Source organism: Strix aluco, chromosome 1, assembly GCF_031877795.1.
Source record: "Strix aluco isolate bStrAlu1 chromosome 1, bStrAlu1.hap1, whole genome shotgun sequence".
NCBI classification, from domain to species: Eukaryota; Metazoa; Chordata; class Aves; order Strigiformes; family Strigidae; genus Strix; species Strix aluco.
Window position 1 is genome coordinate 126,035,503 of NC_133931.1, and position 20,965 is coordinate 126,056,467.

General features: G+C 37.7%; 1 protein-coding gene across 2 annotated transcripts in view; it reads right to left on the reverse strand.

The window, feature by feature from the left end:
• Positions 1 to 552: 552 nt before the first annotated feature.
• LOC141927363 (macrophage mannose receptor 1-like) overlaps positions 553 to 20,965 on the reverse strand; it is a 33,149-nt gene continuing 12,736 nt past the window's right edge. For both annotated transcript variants that reach the window (XM_074834545.1, XM_074834551.1), the window contains 17 exons: positions 20,598 to 20,685; positions 19,741 to 19,885; positions 19,234 to 19,269; positions 18,976 to 19,145; positions 18,182 to 18,249; positions 16,536 to 16,636; positions 15,147 to 15,289; positions 13,524 to 13,638; positions 12,210 to 12,358; positions 10,749 to 10,851; positions 9,678 to 9,910; positions 7,891 to 8,056; positions 6,717 to 6,869; positions 6,343 to 6,459; positions 4,726 to 4,893; positions 2,778 to 2,819; positions 553 to 2,353 (listed from right to left, as the gene is read on the reverse strand). In XM_074834545.1, coding sequence (XP_074690646.1) covers positions 2,124 to 2,353; positions 2,778 to 2,819; positions 4,726 to 4,893; positions 6,343 to 6,459; positions 6,717 to 6,869; positions 7,891 to 8,056; positions 9,678 to 9,910; positions 10,749 to 10,851; positions 12,210 to 12,358; positions 13,524 to 13,638; positions 15,147 to 15,289; positions 16,536 to 16,636; positions 18,182 to 18,249; positions 18,976 to 19,145; positions 19,234 to 19,269; positions 19,741 to 19,885; positions 20,598 to 20,685 — 2,227 coding nt within the window. In that variant the 3' untranslated portion in view covers positions 553 to 2,123. The remainder of the gene's footprint in view (positions 2,354 to 2,777; positions 2,820 to 4,725; positions 4,894 to 6,342; positions 6,460 to 6,716; positions 6,870 to 7,890; positions 8,057 to 9,677; positions 9,911 to 10,748; positions 10,852 to 12,209; positions 12,359 to 13,523; positions 13,639 to 15,146; positions 15,290 to 16,535; positions 16,637 to 18,181; positions 18,250 to 18,975; positions 19,146 to 19,233; positions 19,270 to 19,740; positions 19,886 to 20,597; positions 20,686 to 20,965) is intronic.

The following is a 20,965-nucleotide window of genomic DNA, read 5'->3' on the forward strand; positions in this document are numbered from 1 at the left end:
GGATGTGGTCCAAGTTATACAAACCTCCGCTGATGCTTGTGTGCACTAGTAGCCTTGTATAGTCCCAGCAAACTCTTGGTTCAGTTCTCACAGAGGCAACAGGACTACTAGTCTATAAAGCTTATCAGTCCTTGGAAACTTTCACAAACTAACTTCTCATTAGGCACCTTTCCTGTCTTTGGCCTATTGTTTTCTGGTAACCATTACTCTATCCAAACCTATAGATCCTATAGAATCAGTTCAGACAATTCAGACAGGAGGGTCCTTTATAGCAAGTGTTACAATGGTGGATTAATCTTTTTGATCTGCTCATTGTTGTTAGGATCTCACCTGAAATTGTACTGTCAGAAGGACTTACATACCATAGAGCAGGGTCTAGAAGGGAACAGCAGAAAGGACCAGAGATCTAGAAGAGGTAGTCAGTGAAGTGAAAAGGGAAGAACTAGTGTTGCTATCAGAAAATACGGAGAGGAGATGTGACAAGAGCTATCAAATACATAAGAATCTGTCTCAGAAACTGCTAGAGCAGTATAACACATGAGTAGTCCTAAATTACACCACTTTCATTAGATGTTTATTAGGGTAAACTTTCAAATGTCAGAGATAAAGAAACAATGAGACACACTGTTTCACAGGACAGTAAAGACAAATTGCTACTGCCCTTTAAGAACATGCTAGACGAGGACAAATGGATGCTCATTTGTGTATAGAAATTTAAGAATCCCATCCATCCTTCTTGTTATTTTTACTTTATGCTAAATTGTTCTGTTTAAGACGACACACAAACTTTTACTTAGAAACAGCCTTTTAATGCCCATTTAGTGAACCAACATAGAATAAAAACTTATTTACATGCATTTCATACACACGCAAAATATTTTAATTTAAACAAAATTAAAATCTGTCAAAAAACTAAAATATCAAAAAATATCAAATTAAATAAGGACCTTCTCTAAACTAAGAGCTTTGAGTCATTTGTTTACATTTGGTATAAAATACACTGGAAAAGTAAAAAAAAAAAACCCTACATGTGAGTCTACTGTATTATTATACTGGGTTTATGAACCCAGAGAATATACCAGTAGACCAGTATGACATGCAATGCTGTCATCTCCATCATGATGGAACTCTGGAATGATACTCAAAGAATTAAAACCGACTTGGCCAGCAGGAATTTGGTTATTAGAAAAGACTTTCTAATGGTAAGTCCCATTAGGCTTTGAAAAAATGGCCTAAAAAGGTATGAAATCTTTACTGGCATTGGAGATTTCAAGAATAAATCTTATGTAATTTTTTCAGGTAGGAATTAAGTATAATTTATCCTGCCTATTCTGCCCCCCCCCCCCCCCACACACACACACACTTTTTGCAGAATCATTTGAGATTCCTATTCTATTATTTAAATGATAAAATATTTCTATTCACAATATATTCCAACCTCTTATTATAGTTGCTTATGTTTCTTATGTTACAGAATTATAGCAGAAGAAAAAAAATTTGCACTTTCCTTTCTATCAGTCATATATAGAGGAGGAAAATGTGTTAATTCAGATATTACAGGCAACAGGAAGGGTTTTTGTGGGTACCTCAGTAGCAAAAGGAAGATGTAGACCCACAGCACTGGAGCAGTGTGCCTGGCTGAGCCAGGGAGCTGGTCCTGCTTCGAGCAGGGACCTGCACCAGTACTTGGAGGTCCCGTCCTGTGCAATTCTGCCAGTCTACGCTGGAGATCAGGGTGGCATTTTCAGGATACCTACAGATCCAGATATACTTTCTGGAACATGCTAAGGAGCATATTCTCACAGTTGTCTGTGATGAGCATGGTTCCTCTTGTGCCTAAAGGTGATGCTGGACCCATGCAGAGACTGGAACTGAGTGTTCACTTACACAGCATGGCTCCAGGTCTATGCGTATGCTCAACAGTTTGCCCAGGTACTAGAGTTTGTGAGCAGATCCATGGATCTGCCTTGCAAGATTGCTTGTTCCTGCTAGTACAGAAAGCAAGAAGCATCCTGTGCAAAATGAACTAGAATTTCCATAGGAGAAAATTGCTTTGCCTTAAGAATTCTTGTACTCCAGCGCTTTAATTCCTTTCAAAATCAGGCTCAAGATTACCATGCTTATTAAACTGTTGCCTGCTCATTTTGTTCAATATTGGTCACAAGACAATTTGATTCAGCATCACCACGGTATATGGCATTGTCAAAACTGGCTGTAACTGTTTGTCGATCACGTCTTTTTTTATAGAAGAAATAGAATGTAAGGCCAGTTCCTGTTAGCAGAAGGAAGATCAGTATAACAATCATCCCACCTAAACTATTTGCAGATGAAGCAGCAGCTTCATTTTTTGATGCTGTGAAAGACAAAACAGAACAATTACTAGAAATGGACAAAGACTGCTATTGCATATAACAAACATCTCCTAAGTAAACCAACTGAGTGCACTGTAAAAGTACTGAACAACCGTAACAGCAGTTAAAATTGATGCATGTTCTGGATGGACAATGCAAAATTGGGCTCAATCTTTTCTATGTTCCTTTTAAAAGGAGCATTATATTGTACTACAGTATACCATTCGTAAAGAAAAAAGAAAATCAATAAGACATCCAGTTTGAGAGAAGAACTCAACTTTTAAACAGATTCAAAACAAAATAATCTGTGACAGTTAAATGGATATTTAAATGAAACTTTTCTGGGGGCAATTTTACTTGTAAATAATAAATGCCTATAAAGTTATTGAAATTTCTGTTTAATGGGCTTATAGGAAACAAACTTACCTTTATTGACAGGTGAATCATGGGTTGGCTCAACTTCAATAACTTAAAAATTTAAAAATATATATATTATACACAGTTTGCAAGCAATCATTTAAAGATTAAATAAAAACTGCATACATAATTTTTACTTTGCATTTCTATCAAATTTTAAATAATCATAGAATCACAGAATGGTTTGGCTTAGAAGGGACCTTAAAGATCATCTCATTCCAACCCCCCTGCCATGGGCAGGGACACCTTCCACTAGACCAGGTTGCTCAAAGCCCCGTCCAACCTGGCCTTGAACACTTCCAGGGAGGGAGCAGCCACAACTTCTCTGGGCTGCCTGTTCCAGTGTGTCACCACCCTCACAGGAAAGAATTTCTTCCTTCTATCTAATCTAAATCTACCCTCTTTCAGTTTAAAACCATTACTCCTCATCCTATCCCTACACTCCCTGACAAAGAGCCCCTCCCCATCTTTCCTGTAGCCCCCTTTAAGTATTGGAAAGTCACAATAAGGTCTCCCCTGAGCCTTCTCTTCTCCAGGCTGAACAACCCCAACTCTCTCAGCCTGTCCTCACAGGGGAGGTGCACCATCCCCCTGATCACCTTTGTACCCCTCCTCTGGACCCGCTCGAGCAGGTCCATGTCCTTCTTATGTTGGGGACCCCAGAGCTGGACACAGTACATGGACATGAAAAATATATGAAAACATTTTCCCTAGCAATTCAGACTGAATCCATGAAATATTCTTGTTAAAAATATTTGTTTAAAAAAAAATTAACAAACTGTTGTCTCACTATTAATTGCTTTGAACACTTTTTTTGGTAGGGAAGACAGATATTCAAAGTTTTTACACTTCCACAGTGTATGGCTTCACATCTCACACTGAAGAACTCAATTTTTTACACTTGCAAAAGTCAAAAGCACAATTGTACTTAACAGCATTTAAGCTGTATTTTTAGGCAACCTTTTTTTTTTCCCTTTGTTGCTGGAGGAATATGATTCAGTTAATTGTTTGCAGGACTGTCTGACTGGGCCCTACGAAGCTCATGGATGACTCCATTGTCAACCTGCCAACATGTGGAGATCCACAAGCAGGGGACTCAAGTGATTCTACATTACATCTATTATATTTGTGCAGAGGATCTGTTTGCCAATGACATGTCTGCCCTATTTCATACTGTCTCCCAGCTGATGTGTTCAAACACAGCTGAATCTGTGTGTATACAATGCCTCACACTAGCTGCATGTGTGCAGATTTACTTCCTTCATGCTTTATGCAACGCTGCTGTGCACGCAAGGGGGACTCACCTCAGCCTGTGACACATTCAGATTTTGTATGGGTTGACCAAAAAACCACAGGGCCACAAATAACCATTAAAAATGAAATGCACTATGCTGTTTGGTTGTCTTGGCATGTCTCCCTATGCCTGTGTAAGCAGAGAAATTAATTGGGCCCCACTGCCCACCCTCACTTGATTCTTTCTGCTTGGTCGTCCAGCAGATCCCAGCACACTTCACTGGTACCAATCCCATCGGCAGTACCTACCTTCTTTCTGCAGGACCGCAGTAACTATGCACTGCTGGCCCTCAGCTTAGCTATCAGAAGAATGTCCGACTCTTCTCAGCACTAGTTTAGTCATTTATTCATCATATACTGCCCCTTGAACTCCAACCACTGAATTTTCTCCGTACTCTCAACAGGTCATATGGGGTCCCCTACCCCAGGGTACAGCAAATGTCAGGAAATCAATGCTTTTAAACTGAGAGGGGGAAACAATGACTTAGGTTCTTCTCCAACATTATTTCTCATTGTCCTTAACAGAAGTTACTCTTCACTTTGATGCAGATGCACATGCATCACCATCAATGCATAAAGCATACCCATTGCATAAGCAGTTTGGCTTGATGCATATTAACCACTACTTCTAAAATAACCCAGTGCAAAGAAATTCAGAACTTACTTTTTGGGATTTTGCAAATAAAATTCTGGTCAGCAGAGCAGTAATAGTTCCTCCAGGTTCCACTTGACACATCCATGTCAACACAGTGTTCATCAAAAATTACTGTAGGTTCTCCTTTCTCCCAGTTGACAAATTCTACAGCACTTCTGTCTGTCCATAGCCATTCCCCTAAAATGAAAAGTATTATCTAGTGAGTGAATGAAGTGAAGAATCATTTCTAGTCTACAGGTCACAATGACATCAGATATGGAATTTATTAGTTGATTAAATTAGCATCACAGAAGGGTCTCACTCTTCTAACAGCCAGAGATATTCAGATGGGAGTGTACCAAATGTAAATGTTCACAGACAAAGTTAACTCCATTAGCCTTCAGGGCCATGGCTGTCAGTGATATAAGGAAGACATGCCCTGGCTACCTGAGGACTTGTAGCTGAAGCCTTTGCCCAGGGTTCACCTGTGTCTGGGAGCCTTAAGAAAAGCAGAGCACTTGTGAGACCCATGCTCTGTAGTTCAAGGATCCAGATTGTTCAGGAGATTTTCTTTATGTGTGTATCCAAGATCAGTGAATAGCTGCTTTAATAGAGCTTAATCAATTCTCTTTTCAAACTGTATCAGCTCTCTTTAATAATAACTACCTGCTCATCTCCTGCTGAGGCCCATCAAGTAGGAATAATCACCATCTCTGCTCCCTCAGGGTGTGCTTTCATGGCAGCATATCATGATATAACTTGCAACTGCCTCAATGATACCTCCTCTGTCTCCCGTCCAAAGCTACACTTTCCTCTTGCCTCTGCTTGCACTGCATGTAACAGTGTGGCAGTGTAGTGGACCAGGTCAGGAACAAATCACTGCTTTTGTACTGTTAGTTTTCAAGTAGAACATATGAACCTGGCCCACCATGCGACAAGGTGCCTGCCATTGCTGGTGGTGAGAGATGGGGACTTGGGCAGCCATGGTCAAGGCCACTCACTGTAGCCCAGTCTAGACTCACTCTTGAGATATACCCTCACTCTTGAGATATACCCTCAAAGTCTCCCATGAAAAACAGGTTTCAGAATTACAATGATATAGAAAACAGGATCAAATTTGAAGTTTAAAAGATGAAATATTTTTGGATGAAAATAAAAGGTTCCACCAAAAAATTTATGAAAAATCCCTGAAATTTAAATTAAGATATGTTGCTAGGTAGCTCATATGAGTTGCTGTCCCCTGTGTTGTTTAGAAATAAATTTCAATTTAAGGCTGCCTCAGCTTTTAATTACAAGACAACATTTTTCTTAAAAGACTAACACTGGTTAAATGTCAAGCAATTTGAGTTAAAAAAAAGGTGACAGGAAATATTTTAATCAGCTACTGCAGTGCTAAGCTAGAACCTTTTACAGAATGAAATATACTCTAGTTACAGTAAAGATACAAAAAGAGTAGACCTCGTGGTGGTTTATGTTTTAAGTATTTTAGCAGAAAAGCTATTAAACATTTAACAGTTGATTTCTCTCTGATTATTTATTTAATATTTAGTATATTAATGTTAGTATTTAGTATGTTAGTGTTATTTAGTATTCTCTCTGTTTATTTAGTATTTATTTTCATCTCGGTATGCATCGTGAAATAATTACCATCAATATTTTTGAACAGTCCTATCCACAACTTTCTGAAGTCACTTGCAAGTGGAGACAAAAAAAGTAAGAGAAAGTCCATTTCAGCTGAATCTTCTATGGAAGCCAGAGAAGCGCCTAAAAATGTGAATTAAATATTGCATATAATTTCAGCAAGATTTTCCATTAGAAATTAATTATCTCAGTAAACAGTCATGATATGTTTTGTGATCAGCTTTTTCATATACTAGAAAAGCTTGATAATAAATTTAAATTAGCTGTAGCTTATAATTGATATACATACACACAAATCTATGTATTATCTCTTGTTTCTGGATTTAAAAAACAAACACACAAACAACCTGTAAAATATCGTAATAAAAAAAGGGACTTACCCATTTGAATACACATCATAGAAGCATCAGGCCAGCTTTCTTCAGAAGTGGTGTGAACATAGTAGCAATGGCCACGGAAGGGAATCCAAGATCTACCACGCTTCGGTTCAGGACACTTCCCAGGAAGCTGTGGTGGCTCACTAGGGATTAACTCTATTGGGAAGACAAAGAAGTTTCAGTGGAGTCCTAAAAGCTAAGAGAAACACGTACTCCTGTACCACACATCAGCCCTACCAATTTGATAGTGATTCCAGGAAAAGGAATATCCCATAGACTGAGCTATTGATAAAAGATTGAACCAAACATGATAAACCAGTAATAAACTATACTCATTGGAGCTAGTTCTCCAATCTGCTAAAGGTTCACACCAGTCTAATGGCAATTGTCTTCAGCAAGGCAAAAAAATTTTTACATAAAACTTGTGAAACAGAATGAGGAATGAGTCAGTATAGGTAAAGGATCTTGACACCACCAGCAGTGGCTTATGTCCAGCCAGTTTGTAGCAAGATCAGTCAGAGTAGTTCCAAGTACCTGTCCTTGTACATACATCCTAAACCAAGTAAAAGTAGTATTAGTAGCCTAGTGTATCACCTGATTAAAGTCAAAGCAGAATTTAGATGAATAGAAAATATGCTATGAAGTATGATGCAGAGATCATAAATTTCATAAATATTTTAAAATATGTTTGAAAATTAGGTGCAATATTTGAGCTCTAAAGTATCCCAGCAGAAGCTTCCCAGGATTCTTATGCTTTCAACAAATATAAATTAATTGATTCAGCTGCTACACTGACAGGAGATTCTTATCTTCCAATATTACAAAAGATACTTTCAAATGTAAAAATATATAATTAATATATTTATAGTTAGGCTAAAGTTGATCAATTCTGCAGTTCTTGAGAAACAAGGATGCAGAAAAGAAATATTGCATATGGCATGAAATATTGCAGTTTTCTTTCTCATGTGCATGTGTTGACTGGCCTGTGAAATGAAATGCCTGGAAATCATTCAAGACAGACTGGATCTGAGAGGTCTTCCTCAACAAAAGCAGTAGTTTATCACAAGGTATACACCATCCATCACAATCTTTGCATATGAGGAAAAGCTAAATTCAAATAAAGCCATTAATTCAAATTCCAGTCTCCCAAATCATATTTCTCTCATTCACAACTTACCATCAGATTGTTTACAGAGAGATAAAAATGTTTCATTGCAAGATGCTGTCTTCCAAAAACCATCCAAATCTAAATAGACACAGGCTGTGTTCTTATTTGGTTCTCCACTGGCCCAGTTATGATACCTGCTCCTCCTTCTATCTGACCATATGTAATGGCCACGAGTCTAAAAGCAAATGACAACAAAGATTATGTCACATACAAGAATTAGATTGAAAGAACATTAAGATTGCCCTTGAAGGTATGCAAAAATTAGGAAAAACCAGAATCACAGTTTCTCGCACAAAATTAATTCATCCTCTGTCATGAATACATAAGTCTGGTCCAGATTACCACTCTCCACAGCAGTTAGGGCAGTGGTCCTACAGATGTTTATTTAGAACACAATCTATGTTATTCAACTCACACCATCCATCTCATGCACTAAATGGGCAAAGGTTCTTGTGGTAACAAATGTGAATATACAGTTGAAGGTTTGATCAAAGGAGTCCACATATACACACAGATCAACTAAAGATTGCAGAGAAACTATTCTTACCATTCTTCTAACACAGGCTTCTCTATGTAATTAGAAAGCAAACAGAAAAAGCAGATGTTCCACTGGAGAGATGAATACTGATGACATTTTTCATGGGGCACGCACCACAGACCTCTGCCACCCATGCTAACAGGGCTTGTGATAGGTTTCTAGTTCTTGCAAGGACCAGCTACTAGAGATGAGCTAAGCGTGGGTTTTTTCAGTGAATTTCACCACTATTTGCAGAGGATGACCAATATTAGTCACATCCATGGCTCCTGTCACCCTGTCCTGTGCAGCCTAGACCCTTCTTCCTGCAATCTTTGGAGGCAGGCTCCCTTTTAGTTCTTTGTGCCAGTTCCTTTCCTGTCCTTTTTCCTTTGAAGTCCTTGACCGTGTTTCATCCCAGATTCCTGTGTAATCCTGGTTTTCCAGTGCCTGCTCTCACCGAAGTGCAGCTCCAGTTCCTCTCACGGCAGCACCTGTGGCCTCTCTCAGTCCTGTGCCTCACCAAGCCCTGGCTCTAACTCTTTCCTCTTGATTTCCTCACAACTCCAGTTCCACAAATATCCAACTACATCATCTTTTTTCATGTTCTTTTTACATGTCCTTAATAGATGCTTCCCCTCTCAGACCCTTCCAGTCTTTGCTGACTGAGTTTGATGACAGTTTTTCGCAAGGCACTGTCTTCAGCTCCAAAAGCCAGCCTAAGGTGTTCCCATTGCCAGAGGTGTGCTCCCACCTTTGTGCTACACCTTGCCATTTCCCCTATTGCCCAGCACAAGATCTTGTAGTGCTAGGCTGTGAATTAAAACATAACTTAAAATAACCTCATGAAGAAAGAACTATTTTTAACCCAAGCTGTTTCTGTGGTGTGCGCCACAATGTGTCTTTGCAAACAGCAATGCTCCCCCACATGAGTGTGTGGTAGACCATGGCGCAGGAAGTGGAAACTCCATAGTCTCTTTTACTGCTGAAACCACTGTCTAATGCAGCTATATCCTTGGTGGCCTTTGAAACGCGAGCTGTGGCAATTCTCACATTATGGCCAAACATATAGATGTGTAAAACCCCTGAAGTGGAGGGAAGTCAGGCACCTCAGCAAGGTTTTGATACCTGCCACACATACACAGATCTAACCAATAGCACTCACATGGGAGAAAACAGTGACCACAGCAGTGGATCTTGTCAACATCTGAGCAAGAAATATGGCTGATTTCTGCCAGTCTAGGGTAGCAGTATAATTGTCACAAGCATTTGATGGACTCACTGTGTTGCTGTTAAGACCAATCCATACAGGCTCCCCATGCCTTAATATTTGTAACCACAGGTAAGATTCAACATAAGGATCCAAAACACTGGCGAGTTCTGCAAACTGATCTCTGCAGTTCTTCTGTGCTTCTTCCCAGCTCATTTTGTAGTTGATGACTGCATAGCGGTCATTGCCATAATTGTTAAAGCCAAACATTGGAATTATGGGTTGGGAGTTTTGCAGTCTGGGGTCTGCAACAACCAACCACACAAAAAGAAAAGTCAAATGTTTTATATTGGCTAGACATATAACACTGAGAGAAGATCTAGAGTACTGGGGTAGTCAAGTAATGAGGAGGGACTGGAATAACCAATTAAGATGTGTCCCAACTATCACTGCAATGATGAAAGCCATGTTTTCATGTTCTGTGACAAAATTTTCTAATTCCTGTCAGAATGACCTTTTAACATAAATATCTGTATCACCTCCAGGAACATGCCTTGTAAACTCTAGACCTTCCCAGAGCATACTGTAATGATGTAGGGCATTAAAGGGAACAATTCCTCCACTTTTTCCATGATATATTAGCATTTGTTGTATTTCTGACAAGGAACAGGTTATGGTAAGCACAACATAAGCAAGCAGAGGGGTATAACTGCTGCTAATGAAATTGCCTGAGTAAGACTGTAAAGGAAATCAAGCAGGGCAGTTTTTCAAAATAAAGAAGTTTCAGTGCTTTTAAGTATAACAGTAGAATTTCAGTTTTGAAGAATTTACCCATATAAAGTACTGTTCTCTCTTACTCCCACCTGATGACACAAAATAGTAAAATACATGATGATCTGTAGCCTTTTTTTTTTTTTTTTTTTTTTTATTTACTGGTCTAGTCCTTAAAATAGGAAAGGCTAAGAGCTTTTCTCCAAAAAATAAAATGGGTGCTCTTTTTTTTAAAATGTTCCATAGTGCATGTGATGCTGTCAGATTAATTTCAGTTAAAATAGGATTGAATATGGGAAAGTCACTTTTAACACCAGTTTGACATAACCGCAATAAATCAGCTGTACTAGAAAGTGGTGAAAGAAAACTCACCAGAATTTTTCTGGCATATGTAGCTTTTGCTTGTTTTACATTCTTGATCTTTCCATTTTCCTGCCTGTTCAATAGGGTTCTTCATCATAAAGACACAGTCATCCTACAGGGGAAATGAGATTAACAAGAAAAATGGGTATTGATAGGAAACATCCTTACTCCTGCTGGACATACAGACTTACTTATCATACACAGACACACAGAGATGAATAATATGAAGGTCATATATATGAACTCATACAAGCAGTGGTCAGGAGCAGTAATATGATAATAGCATTTACAACTCAGCCCTCGAAAAGTTTGTAATTGGATGATGGAGGGAGTGGCAAAACATAACATAGAGGCAAGAAGAATGACTGGGACTAGCTGTAAGTATATAATCTCTGTGCATGCATGTGTGTGTGTGTGTGTATGTGGATGGAAAAGACCTTGAAGATCATCTAGTCCAACCATTAACCTAACACCGACCTTTTCCTCCCACAGCATGAGAAGACGCTGCTTGGCTTTCTGAGGTAGAAGGCAGCTGCTCTCCCCACCTCATATCAGCCTAAACTTACGCTACCTCCAAACCCCTGAGGGGCAGTAGTCCCAGGTCTTGGTTGCAAGTGAAGGAAGGTGTATGTGGAGCAACAACTTGTGTAGGGAAATGGGCATAGCCTTCTACAGAAAGCATATAGATGTGTGAAATGGGGAAGTCCTGGAGATCCCAAAACCCAGCTCTAGCTTGGATGGCAGCAGAGGTCAGACCTCACATGACTTTTCCCCATTTTAGCTGGGCTCAAACCAATTCTGTTATAAAAAAGAGAGAAACTTGGTACAGCTAGCACAGGAGTAGAAGAGTAGTACTATAAAGTACAGTATTCTACATTAGCCATTTTACAATCATTGAATAACATTCAGTTTTGTCTTGCAATTAAACACAAAATGGTATAGCAGTGCTGAAAGTTTCAAAGCATGAAGAAGAGATCTTTCAGAAAGAAGATTTGATAGAGGGAGAAGATAAAAATGAGAAAGGAAGATCTAGAGTCTCCTTCTTTTGAGGATTTTGTTCAATGCATTTATCTTAATAAATTCAGTGCCAAGAAATGTAAATATACACAGTTATCTGAGTATTTTTATCAATACTCAATATAATCCTAAAATTATACAGTTACTGCTATGCTATGGTTTATTTGAGTCTTCTGTTCAGTCATGGTAAAGTGAGGAAAATGTTCACTTGTCTGAGTTTTGCATAATGTTTCCAAAGTCTGTCCAGATTCATAACAAAAAATTCATGACAAAACACAGAAGTTGAAAAAAAAGTGTGAAGGTAGATCTGTTACATGATTACTCTGTTTTCAAAAGCAACAAGATCACCAAAAATCTTCATAAAAGAAACTTTACGGAAAATACAGTGATAGCTACATACTTTCATCTACCAAAGTTATAATGTTTGAGTGATAACCAGAAATTAATGTTTACCTTACTATAATAACTTCGGGAACCTTTTGCCCAATTTGTGTAGTAAACTGGGCTTCCATCTGTCCATAAGAATGTGTGCTCCTGATTTATGTCATTCAGTCCGATCCAAGCATCAGTTGCGGCATTTTTTAAGAGGGACATGAGGAAAGCTGAAGGAAAAAAGACAAATTGTACAAGGAGGGAAACTGTATGCAGCTTTCCCCAACAGTGCAGACTCTAGAGTGCCTGGAAACAGGATGAGGAGTTTTGTTTTTCTCTTTTTTATTAAGGTGGTAATCTTATGATAAAAGTTTTAAAAAATAGATAGTCATATGATGTCAAAGTCCAAAAAAGTATTTACAAACCCAAAGATGGGCAAATTTTGATACATAAAATTATTTTCAATTTTTTTAAGGAATTTATGTATACATTCTTCTGTGTTGTTCATCATCTGAGGAAGCAGGGAAGATGTTTTAATGGTATTACAGAAATTAACATGAGCACACTAAACCTTGACACATAGAAAATGAGTCTACAGACTGTGCACTCCCTTTTCTTCTTTGGTAACTTCTTTGTTAACCAGACTTAATAATTTAATTTCTAAACAGGCATAACACAAATAAAACTACTTATTAACCAAGTATGTATGTACTGAAATCTCAGCTTTTTGGAAGGCAAGATGATGCTAGACTGACTTTCCACTGAAAGAATATCCTTCCTCTGCTATTGAAAAAAGTATAAACCACAAGCACTGTTGGAGTGAGCTAGGAGATGGTCCATGTGCAGCCCTCAGGACCTGAGGAACTACCTTTCCTGAGCAAACATGAGGCCTCACTAAAAAACTTGTAACATGCTGAGCAGCAAGACCAGCAGGATGCAGTCCAACAGAACAAGGGGAAGGGGAATGTGGGACTCCAGCACTGGAGCCTTCTGCTGCCTGAGGATGTGTTCTCCACTGAGACCCACAGCATTTGGCTCAGCAACTAGGTGCACAGCGATTTGGTTTAGATATTACTCCCTTTGTGTGTTATTTTTATATGTACGCTTAAAAAAATTAAAATATGGATATTTTATGACGGGCCCCTTATATAAATCTTACTGTTTGAACAGTATAAATTCCTTCGTGTTGTATTTTAACCCCAAAGCTATGATTTTAAAAGTTAATTAAGGCACTAAAACCTATGCAAACATTTTTCCAAAAGCAAAATTTCTCATTCAAGATAAGTTTATATTAATATGGCATAAATAATAGCATATATTGTAACATCTGTTTTAATCTGTTTATCAAGAATTACTTGATGGCTCATCCAGGATCAGAACATTGGTACTTTATACCTTGCGTTTCCTTTTTTGATATAGTAGCCAGGTTTCCTCCAAAATTAATACAATTGTTCCGTGCAGCATGCCATGTCAATGTATCATTTTCATTAAGGCCAAATACTTTGAAACACTGAAAAAGAGAAGCGTGCCAAATCTGTAACTGGATAATGTTTTAATTTCTGGTGAAAGCATCTCTGTAAGCAAAAAGGGAGATTAGCTGATTTAACAGGATTTTTAGTTTGCCTATAAATCTTTATGAAAGAAATATATACTAGAAACCTAGTATAAACCCCAATATTTTAGCATACCCTTAGAAGAAAGACTATGTCAGTCTAATGATTTCAATAGAAATTATGTTAAAGCTTCTGAACACACTTCTAAGGTGTGACTTTGTGGGAGGAATGCCTAAGAAGACCTCAGAAAACAAACAAGGATAAGATACATTATTGAAGCTAAACATCTCAGCTTCTGTTGCCCTGTTTGTCAAACCAGGTTTGGTTCTCACAGGATAATCACAGAAAGAGAATAATTCTGACATTACAAAGAAAACCATGAATTTAACATTTCTTATAATATGATCTATGACATTTAACCAAGGCATCATTAGACAACGTTGTCAGAGTCAAGCAACCTAAATGTGTTCATTAAAGCAGGCAACAGAGAAGTTAATCTGGCAATTTGGGGTAAAAGTTGGGCAAAAGGGAGATAGCGCCGTGATGGTCAGAAGTGATGTGTAAACACTTGGAGAGGAGTCAAGAAAGGAGCCTTTGGAAGCTCCTCTTCCAAGAGGTGAGGAAGAGAGAGACATTTTAGCTAGAGAGAGCACCATGAAAGTGAACACTGAGGTTGTGACTCTTTTCCCCAGGACTGAGAGAGCGAAGGAAAGAGGAGACAGCAGCCAGCAGATTTCAAACAAAGGAGCTCTATCAAACTGAAATCATATTTTGGCTTAGCCAAAAGGAAAACAGACAGAGCTAGATGAAGCAAAGTAATCAAGGATTATCTTCATTGCTAGGTGTATTCTCAACAGTGTACTCTGTTGCCTTATAGCTTTTATAGTATAGTTGATGATGACCTATGAATTTTGAATACACACAGTCTCTTATCCTAAACTTTTGTCTTTTGAGAAGGCTAAGAGTGATCTTACATAATAGAGTGTGGTGAAGCTTGTAACTGGATTATTTAAAAACCTTAACAAGTGTTTGGTTACAGAAAAAAACTGATAAATTTGCTCAAGGAAAGGTGCCTTAGTGGCTTAAGAGCCAGTGCATAGTAGGCAAGGAATGAATTTGTGTTCAGGCAACCTGTGTCAACCAGCTAAGCTCAGCACAGTAAATGAGAACATACAACAGCTCCACACAAGGAAAGTTGCTCAGCCATCCTTGGAAACACAAAACACTAACAAAAAATATATGAAATTTTCTTCTTGTATGTCTCATGGCCTCCCTCATAACTGTTGTGATCCCAATGGAAGCTATAATCTCTATTTCAGGAATCGTATTTTTAGAGTCTTTAAATATACATAATCAGAACTTATTTTGGATAACTGAAAACCCTGCTACAGCTGAAAAATTGAATCCAAGATGGGGTTTATTCTGCTCTTTCTAAAATACAGTATACTGACATTTCATACTGCACCTTGTTATCAAAGAGGAGCCAGTCTTCTGCACATCCACCCTTTGGTGGTGGTGAAGTGGGAGCAACAGTTGGACGAACAGTACTGTTAAGCCTTTCACAGATGAATAACTCAACACTGCCACAGTTGAGATCATTCCATGTACCTGAAAGCAAATTAGAATAAAAGAAAAAAAAAAAGTGCAACTGAGACTGGGATGAAAAGTGTCCTTTCCTAAAGCAAATCTATCATAGGAAGTAGAACTAATTTCAATATTTGTATTTCTCTGCTCCAGGAATAATGAGTAATCTTTATGTATGTTCCTTAGAAATATTCATGTTTCCAGCATAATTCAGAATATGAATATTTTGTCGGAGAACAGAAATATTTCAGTATTGCAAAACCACAGCATTGCCAAAAGGGAGTTTTAGTTCAAGTGCTTAATTCACCTCCCTAAGATCTGTAAGATCTCTAGGATCACTCTGCCTATATAAGGTACTGAGTCCTTGTTACCTTACTGCTTGAGCTTCTCACAGTCTTATAGTCTTCTGGGTATCTTTTCTCTCAATGGGAGTGTGATGTAAGAATATAACATTAATATCATCATCCCCATTTTATGGATCAGGAATAAATAAGAAAACAACATTAATTTCATTAACTTCAGACAGTTACAAGGTAATTATCTACAGCAGAGATAATCACACCTTATGTTTAATAGAGATATTGTCATTATAATTCAGTGAAGTTCAGGACATAATTCATCTTATCTTAAAGAAGATCTCCAAAACAGGACATAATATTTACTCCCCAAAAGTGTTTACTTCTTTCCATTGACCTCTAACAGAGCCTAGGAAGATTACCTCAGCTATTGATTTTGAGACTAGAACTTTTTAGAAGTAGAAGAGATTAACTGTTCCAAAGAAGACTAAGTGCTTGGCTAGTGTAAGCACAATTACTTCTCACGCTCTTTATTTGTATTTATTTTAATTAAAATAGTGTGTAACTTTGTTTAGTAATAATCAAAGCCATGCCAAAGCCCTAGATTTTTAGGCACTGCACAAATGATAACAGACAGCTGACATCCTCAGGAGGTAGTCATAAAATGGACAGAGGTTAGAGGAAAACCAATACTGATTTTATCTGCAGATGGTCTGATGCTTAACTGATTTGTTCACACTGAAATTTTCTGACAAAGCTAGGAATCAAAATGCAGATGTAATCTAATATATTAGCTACATAGAGTCCAATTTTTATAAAGAGTAAATGAAAGAAAAGAATACGATTTATTTTCCTGTTTTTTAAACACTCTTTCAAACATCAGCTTGCTCAGTATTGTAACTCACCCAGCCTTGAACATGCAGCCCTCCCAAGCCTATGCCACACTGTGCAGATTGTGTTGTGACAGCACCCACCTGTTTGGGTATACATGACCACACAGTTTTCATCATTATTTGCAAAATTGGGTTCATTTGGAGCCCAGGCAACATAGTTCACTGGAGTTCCATCCATCCACCTGAAAGAAGTAATTTGGGGGAATGATAACTCTTAGTTGAATTAGTTAAAATTTCTTTGTAAAGGATGTATTAGATCTTTCTATTGTAAGTTTCCTATATCCTACATTACAAACACATGTTCTCTGGTAAAAGAAAGCCAAGATCTTCCACCTGGGATTAGTAAAAAATATCTTTATATCTATCAACTACCTACTCTATTGACCTGGACCAGGTCTGAACTAATCATCAACTGGTAGTCCCAGCCCTTCTTGGTCTCTGAGCACTGAGAGCCTGCAGAAACACACTAGGGTAGCACTGAACATCTTTCTCTGGAGCACAGAAACAGAAACCTGAGCCTATTTCAGCAATTTTCTGCATCCAAAAGCAATAATATAAGAACTTGTAGGGTAAGAGAGAGCCTTGAACAACATATTGGGGACCACTTGGAACCATTTTGCTAAACAAAGGAAATCTTTATTATACAGTTATTGATTTCAGTTGTGCAACAATCATTTCCTACTTTGGTGATTCACAAATTTATTCTCAAAAAGTAGACAAGAAAAGAGTGAAAAAAGCCTCAGTGGAAGGAGAAAAGTCAAGTTGGGAATCTGCCAAGACTGAGAGTCTTCAGACAGCAGCTCCAGGGAAATTAGTGTTTTTCCAGTTTCGGAGACTAAGCAACTATATGCATGTTTTTGCAAGTAAACTTCAAATAAGGAATTCAACAGGATGCCTAGCTGCTTCCACTTGCAAATCTTCTGAGCCAAATAGGAAAAAAACAGTACATAATAAACTGGGAGAAACAATATAAAGACAAATAGCAGGACTGTCATCCAGCAGGGAGGAGGATGAAACTAGTGAGGGAGCAAGGGAGAACTGGACAAACAGCAGTGTTTTCTGAGCAGTGGATGTGATGTAGAAAGCAGGAGCTCCAGGAGATGAGACTCAGTGTCTGTGGCTTGTGGCCAAGACATCCTGAGGCAACAGAAGAAAGACTGAAATGAAGAGGCTGAGACTCATCTGACCAAGCTTCAAATCACAGGAGAAGGCACTAGTAAAAGAGGCAGGAGTGGAGGGGAGAAGAGTCCCACAGGAGAAATGTGTCTGTAACTCATCTAAGGCTCCAGGGGAGGTTTAGGACATTCCCAGAGCACTTTGTTTCCAAAGATATTCGTAAAAGAGTAATGACTCCATGTAGTCTGAAGCTGTCCTGCCCTGAGCTCTGACAGTACAACCATCTGGAAATTACCTTCCAGACAAGGACTCTCCTTGATATTTCACATCTGAAAAAACACCATGATGTCTCTCACTGCAGGTTTGTAGGGTTCTTTGATCATTTGAATATTCAGTAATGTCTGCAAGTACCATCTGGAACATTCCTGAGACCTCTAACCAGTTTTATGTTTCATCTAACAAGGAAAAGGGGATGGCACCACACCGACTGTGAGTGAACATCTCAACGTCACAATGCAAAAGCAGAGTATAGAGCCAAAAGAAAGGGAAATAGATAGCCATGACAAATATTCACATTATGAGTCTGACAAACTTAATTTGATTTTACTTACCGGAATGTCTTGTCAAGGCTCACACTTAAGCCAATATAAAAGTTATTTCCCCAGTCTTTATAGAAAGTCTAAAACACAAAAAAAAATAAGAATCTTAATGAGCTGTAAGAAAACACTGTAATTTCCAGTATTTACTTTTTTTAAAAAAAAAAAAACAGAATGGAATGAAAAATAAATGGAGCAAAAGCTATGTTAAGAAGATATGAATGACCTCTTAAGCAGGCTATAAAATAGAGCAATACTTTTAAGAGATTTAGGAAAACACATTGAGAATTTGCTGAAAGGCTACAAGTAAATGGTGGGGTTTAATGCTTAGTCATGTGGAGGAAAGGATGGAATCATATTTGGTTTTAATATTATAAACCTATTTCTAAAAGAGTATATCATCATCAGGTTATTCTTTTCCTATTAGAAAATATTCTGGTTTAAATCTTTTTCTGAAAATCTGAAATCTGTTTTGACAAAAAAATAGAAAAAGCTTTTCCTGAATTCTATGAAAAGAATGAGTTGGAAAACAAAACATACTCAATAACCATAGCTTTCAGATAAACAGAGCAAGGTTTTTGAAAGTTACACCCTGAGAGTGTTCTTGAAAAGAAGCTGAGGATTTGTCTACGTGTAACAATCTATGAAAATAATGATTATGGTAAAGCTCTAAGTGCATAAGCCCATGAAAGATGGCACTGATTTTTTTTATGATGGGGACCACTTTCTAATATTTCACAAGCCAGCTGAAACAGATGGCTCAGTGCAGGACAGAGCAGAGCATTTTTGAAGTAAAACATGGTTCTTACATATTTCCAAAGAAAATTTTTTTCACTTTCATTCTCAATGACAGCAAGATCACCACCATTCTTCTTACAAAAGTCCCTGGCTTTTTCCACAGGCATTGGTTCCTTGCTGAAGTAGTACTCCTTATGATTATATATTATCCAGTCATCTTCACTAACAATATATTCATAATCTGCAAGGTAAGACATTAAGCAGTCTGTAATAGAAATTAACATCATTATCTGTTAATTTATTTCTGTTATTGGAAGTACAAGACTTACTGAATGTGGAAGTAGGCTCTGGTTTCAGTGATGCTCCTGCAATGTAAATCAATATCTGAGTATATTACATTTCTCAGGCATTTCTCAACTAAATATATTTATACAGTTGTTAACATATTAATTCCAAGTAATAAAATTAATCTTAAGGGTTACTCAGTATACTTATTTTTGTCACAGAATTTCTCAGAATATCTGAAAAAAAGGTGTTACACTCAACAAAATACCATGTTAGAAGTGATCACAAGTTAAGCTTACAGAAACTATGCCCACCTTTAGGCTGCTGTATTTCACTTCCTCAACATGCTGTATATACATTCCACACTTACACATGTATCTCATGGATGAATTAATAGTTTTCAACTGTTTTTATTCAAATTAAAATGTATTAGGTATTTCATTGTGCTTGATGGCACAGCTGGCTCTAATATGCTCAGATAGTGTGATCTGACCTGGAAAGGATGTTCTTTTCTGACTCTAAAAGTTGCTCAAGGAAGAAAGTTATCTTACCTTTTTTTATTTGGCAAATATAGTCCTGCATATGTTCACAAAATAAATCATTCCAGTTCATATTATTGTAGCCACTAAACACGCCACATTTTTCATTTCCATCATAATTGTTTGGTTCTCCATTTGCCCATTTTTCAAAATTTACCTATAGTGGAAACACAGTTTTGTCAATGTTTTCCTTTTAAAGTGAAACAATTGTCTTATATCATCCTGTTAAAGAAGAATGTACTTCATTTGATTTCATGGTCTGTCTCGTGCTTTGATGCCAGACCTTGTAAGGAGAATGGCATGACCCTTGCACAGCATGATTCATCTGTGTATTTATAAGCCACATTAGTAAGACAAGAAGTTGTTGCCCTCTTTGTTATCAGGAGAGATGAAGTTCTCATGTCAAGTTGTAGAAAGAAGTATCTAAGCACTGTCCTCTGACCACTGTGTCGGTTATCCTGCTCTGATGTTTCAACCTGAGACAATCCATCAGTGCTGCCATATGGACTTGGGCCTTGCAGATCTTGATCTACTTAAGATGGCAAGGGCAACAAAACGTAGCTTGTGTAGACATACAAAATTATTTCTAACAGTAAATGACAAATGGGAATATAGAGATTAACACAAGCAGATTTGCTTAGATCAAGAGAGATATTCCATCACCTTTGGTGTTATTTCATTACTCTAAATGTTATACCATTATCTATAACTACAAATTATAAAAAGATAAAAACTAATTCCTGGAGTGGAATTGGGTAGTAAAGACTTAAGGTCACTTGTGGCTTGTATAGGAGGAGCTGTGAGAGCTGTCTGTCAAGATATAAATGGAACATTAGACAAAAAGCTGGAACAATAAATTATTTACTCACTGGTGAGCCATCACTCCATATAAATCCACTGTCAGAGTCTAAGGCACTTAACCCCATCCAGTAAGATAAATGAAGATAATCTCTGTTTCTGAAGATCACAAATATAGACCATCAGACAGTGTGAAATAGAGAAGGAGAATGTATATCATTACATTATTCTCAGTGTTTTGATGCTTGAAGTGTCATTTCAAGAGACAGTCATATAAAGTCATCATTCAATTGTCATGTGGGGAAAAACACCCTGGCACTGCATGTGGCAGGGAGCAGTGAAACACAGAGCTTCATGGGAAAGATCACAGGTGTCATGAGTCCACAAATACTGAGTTAAATGAAAATACATTTTAAGGTCTTGGTTCCACCAAGTAGTT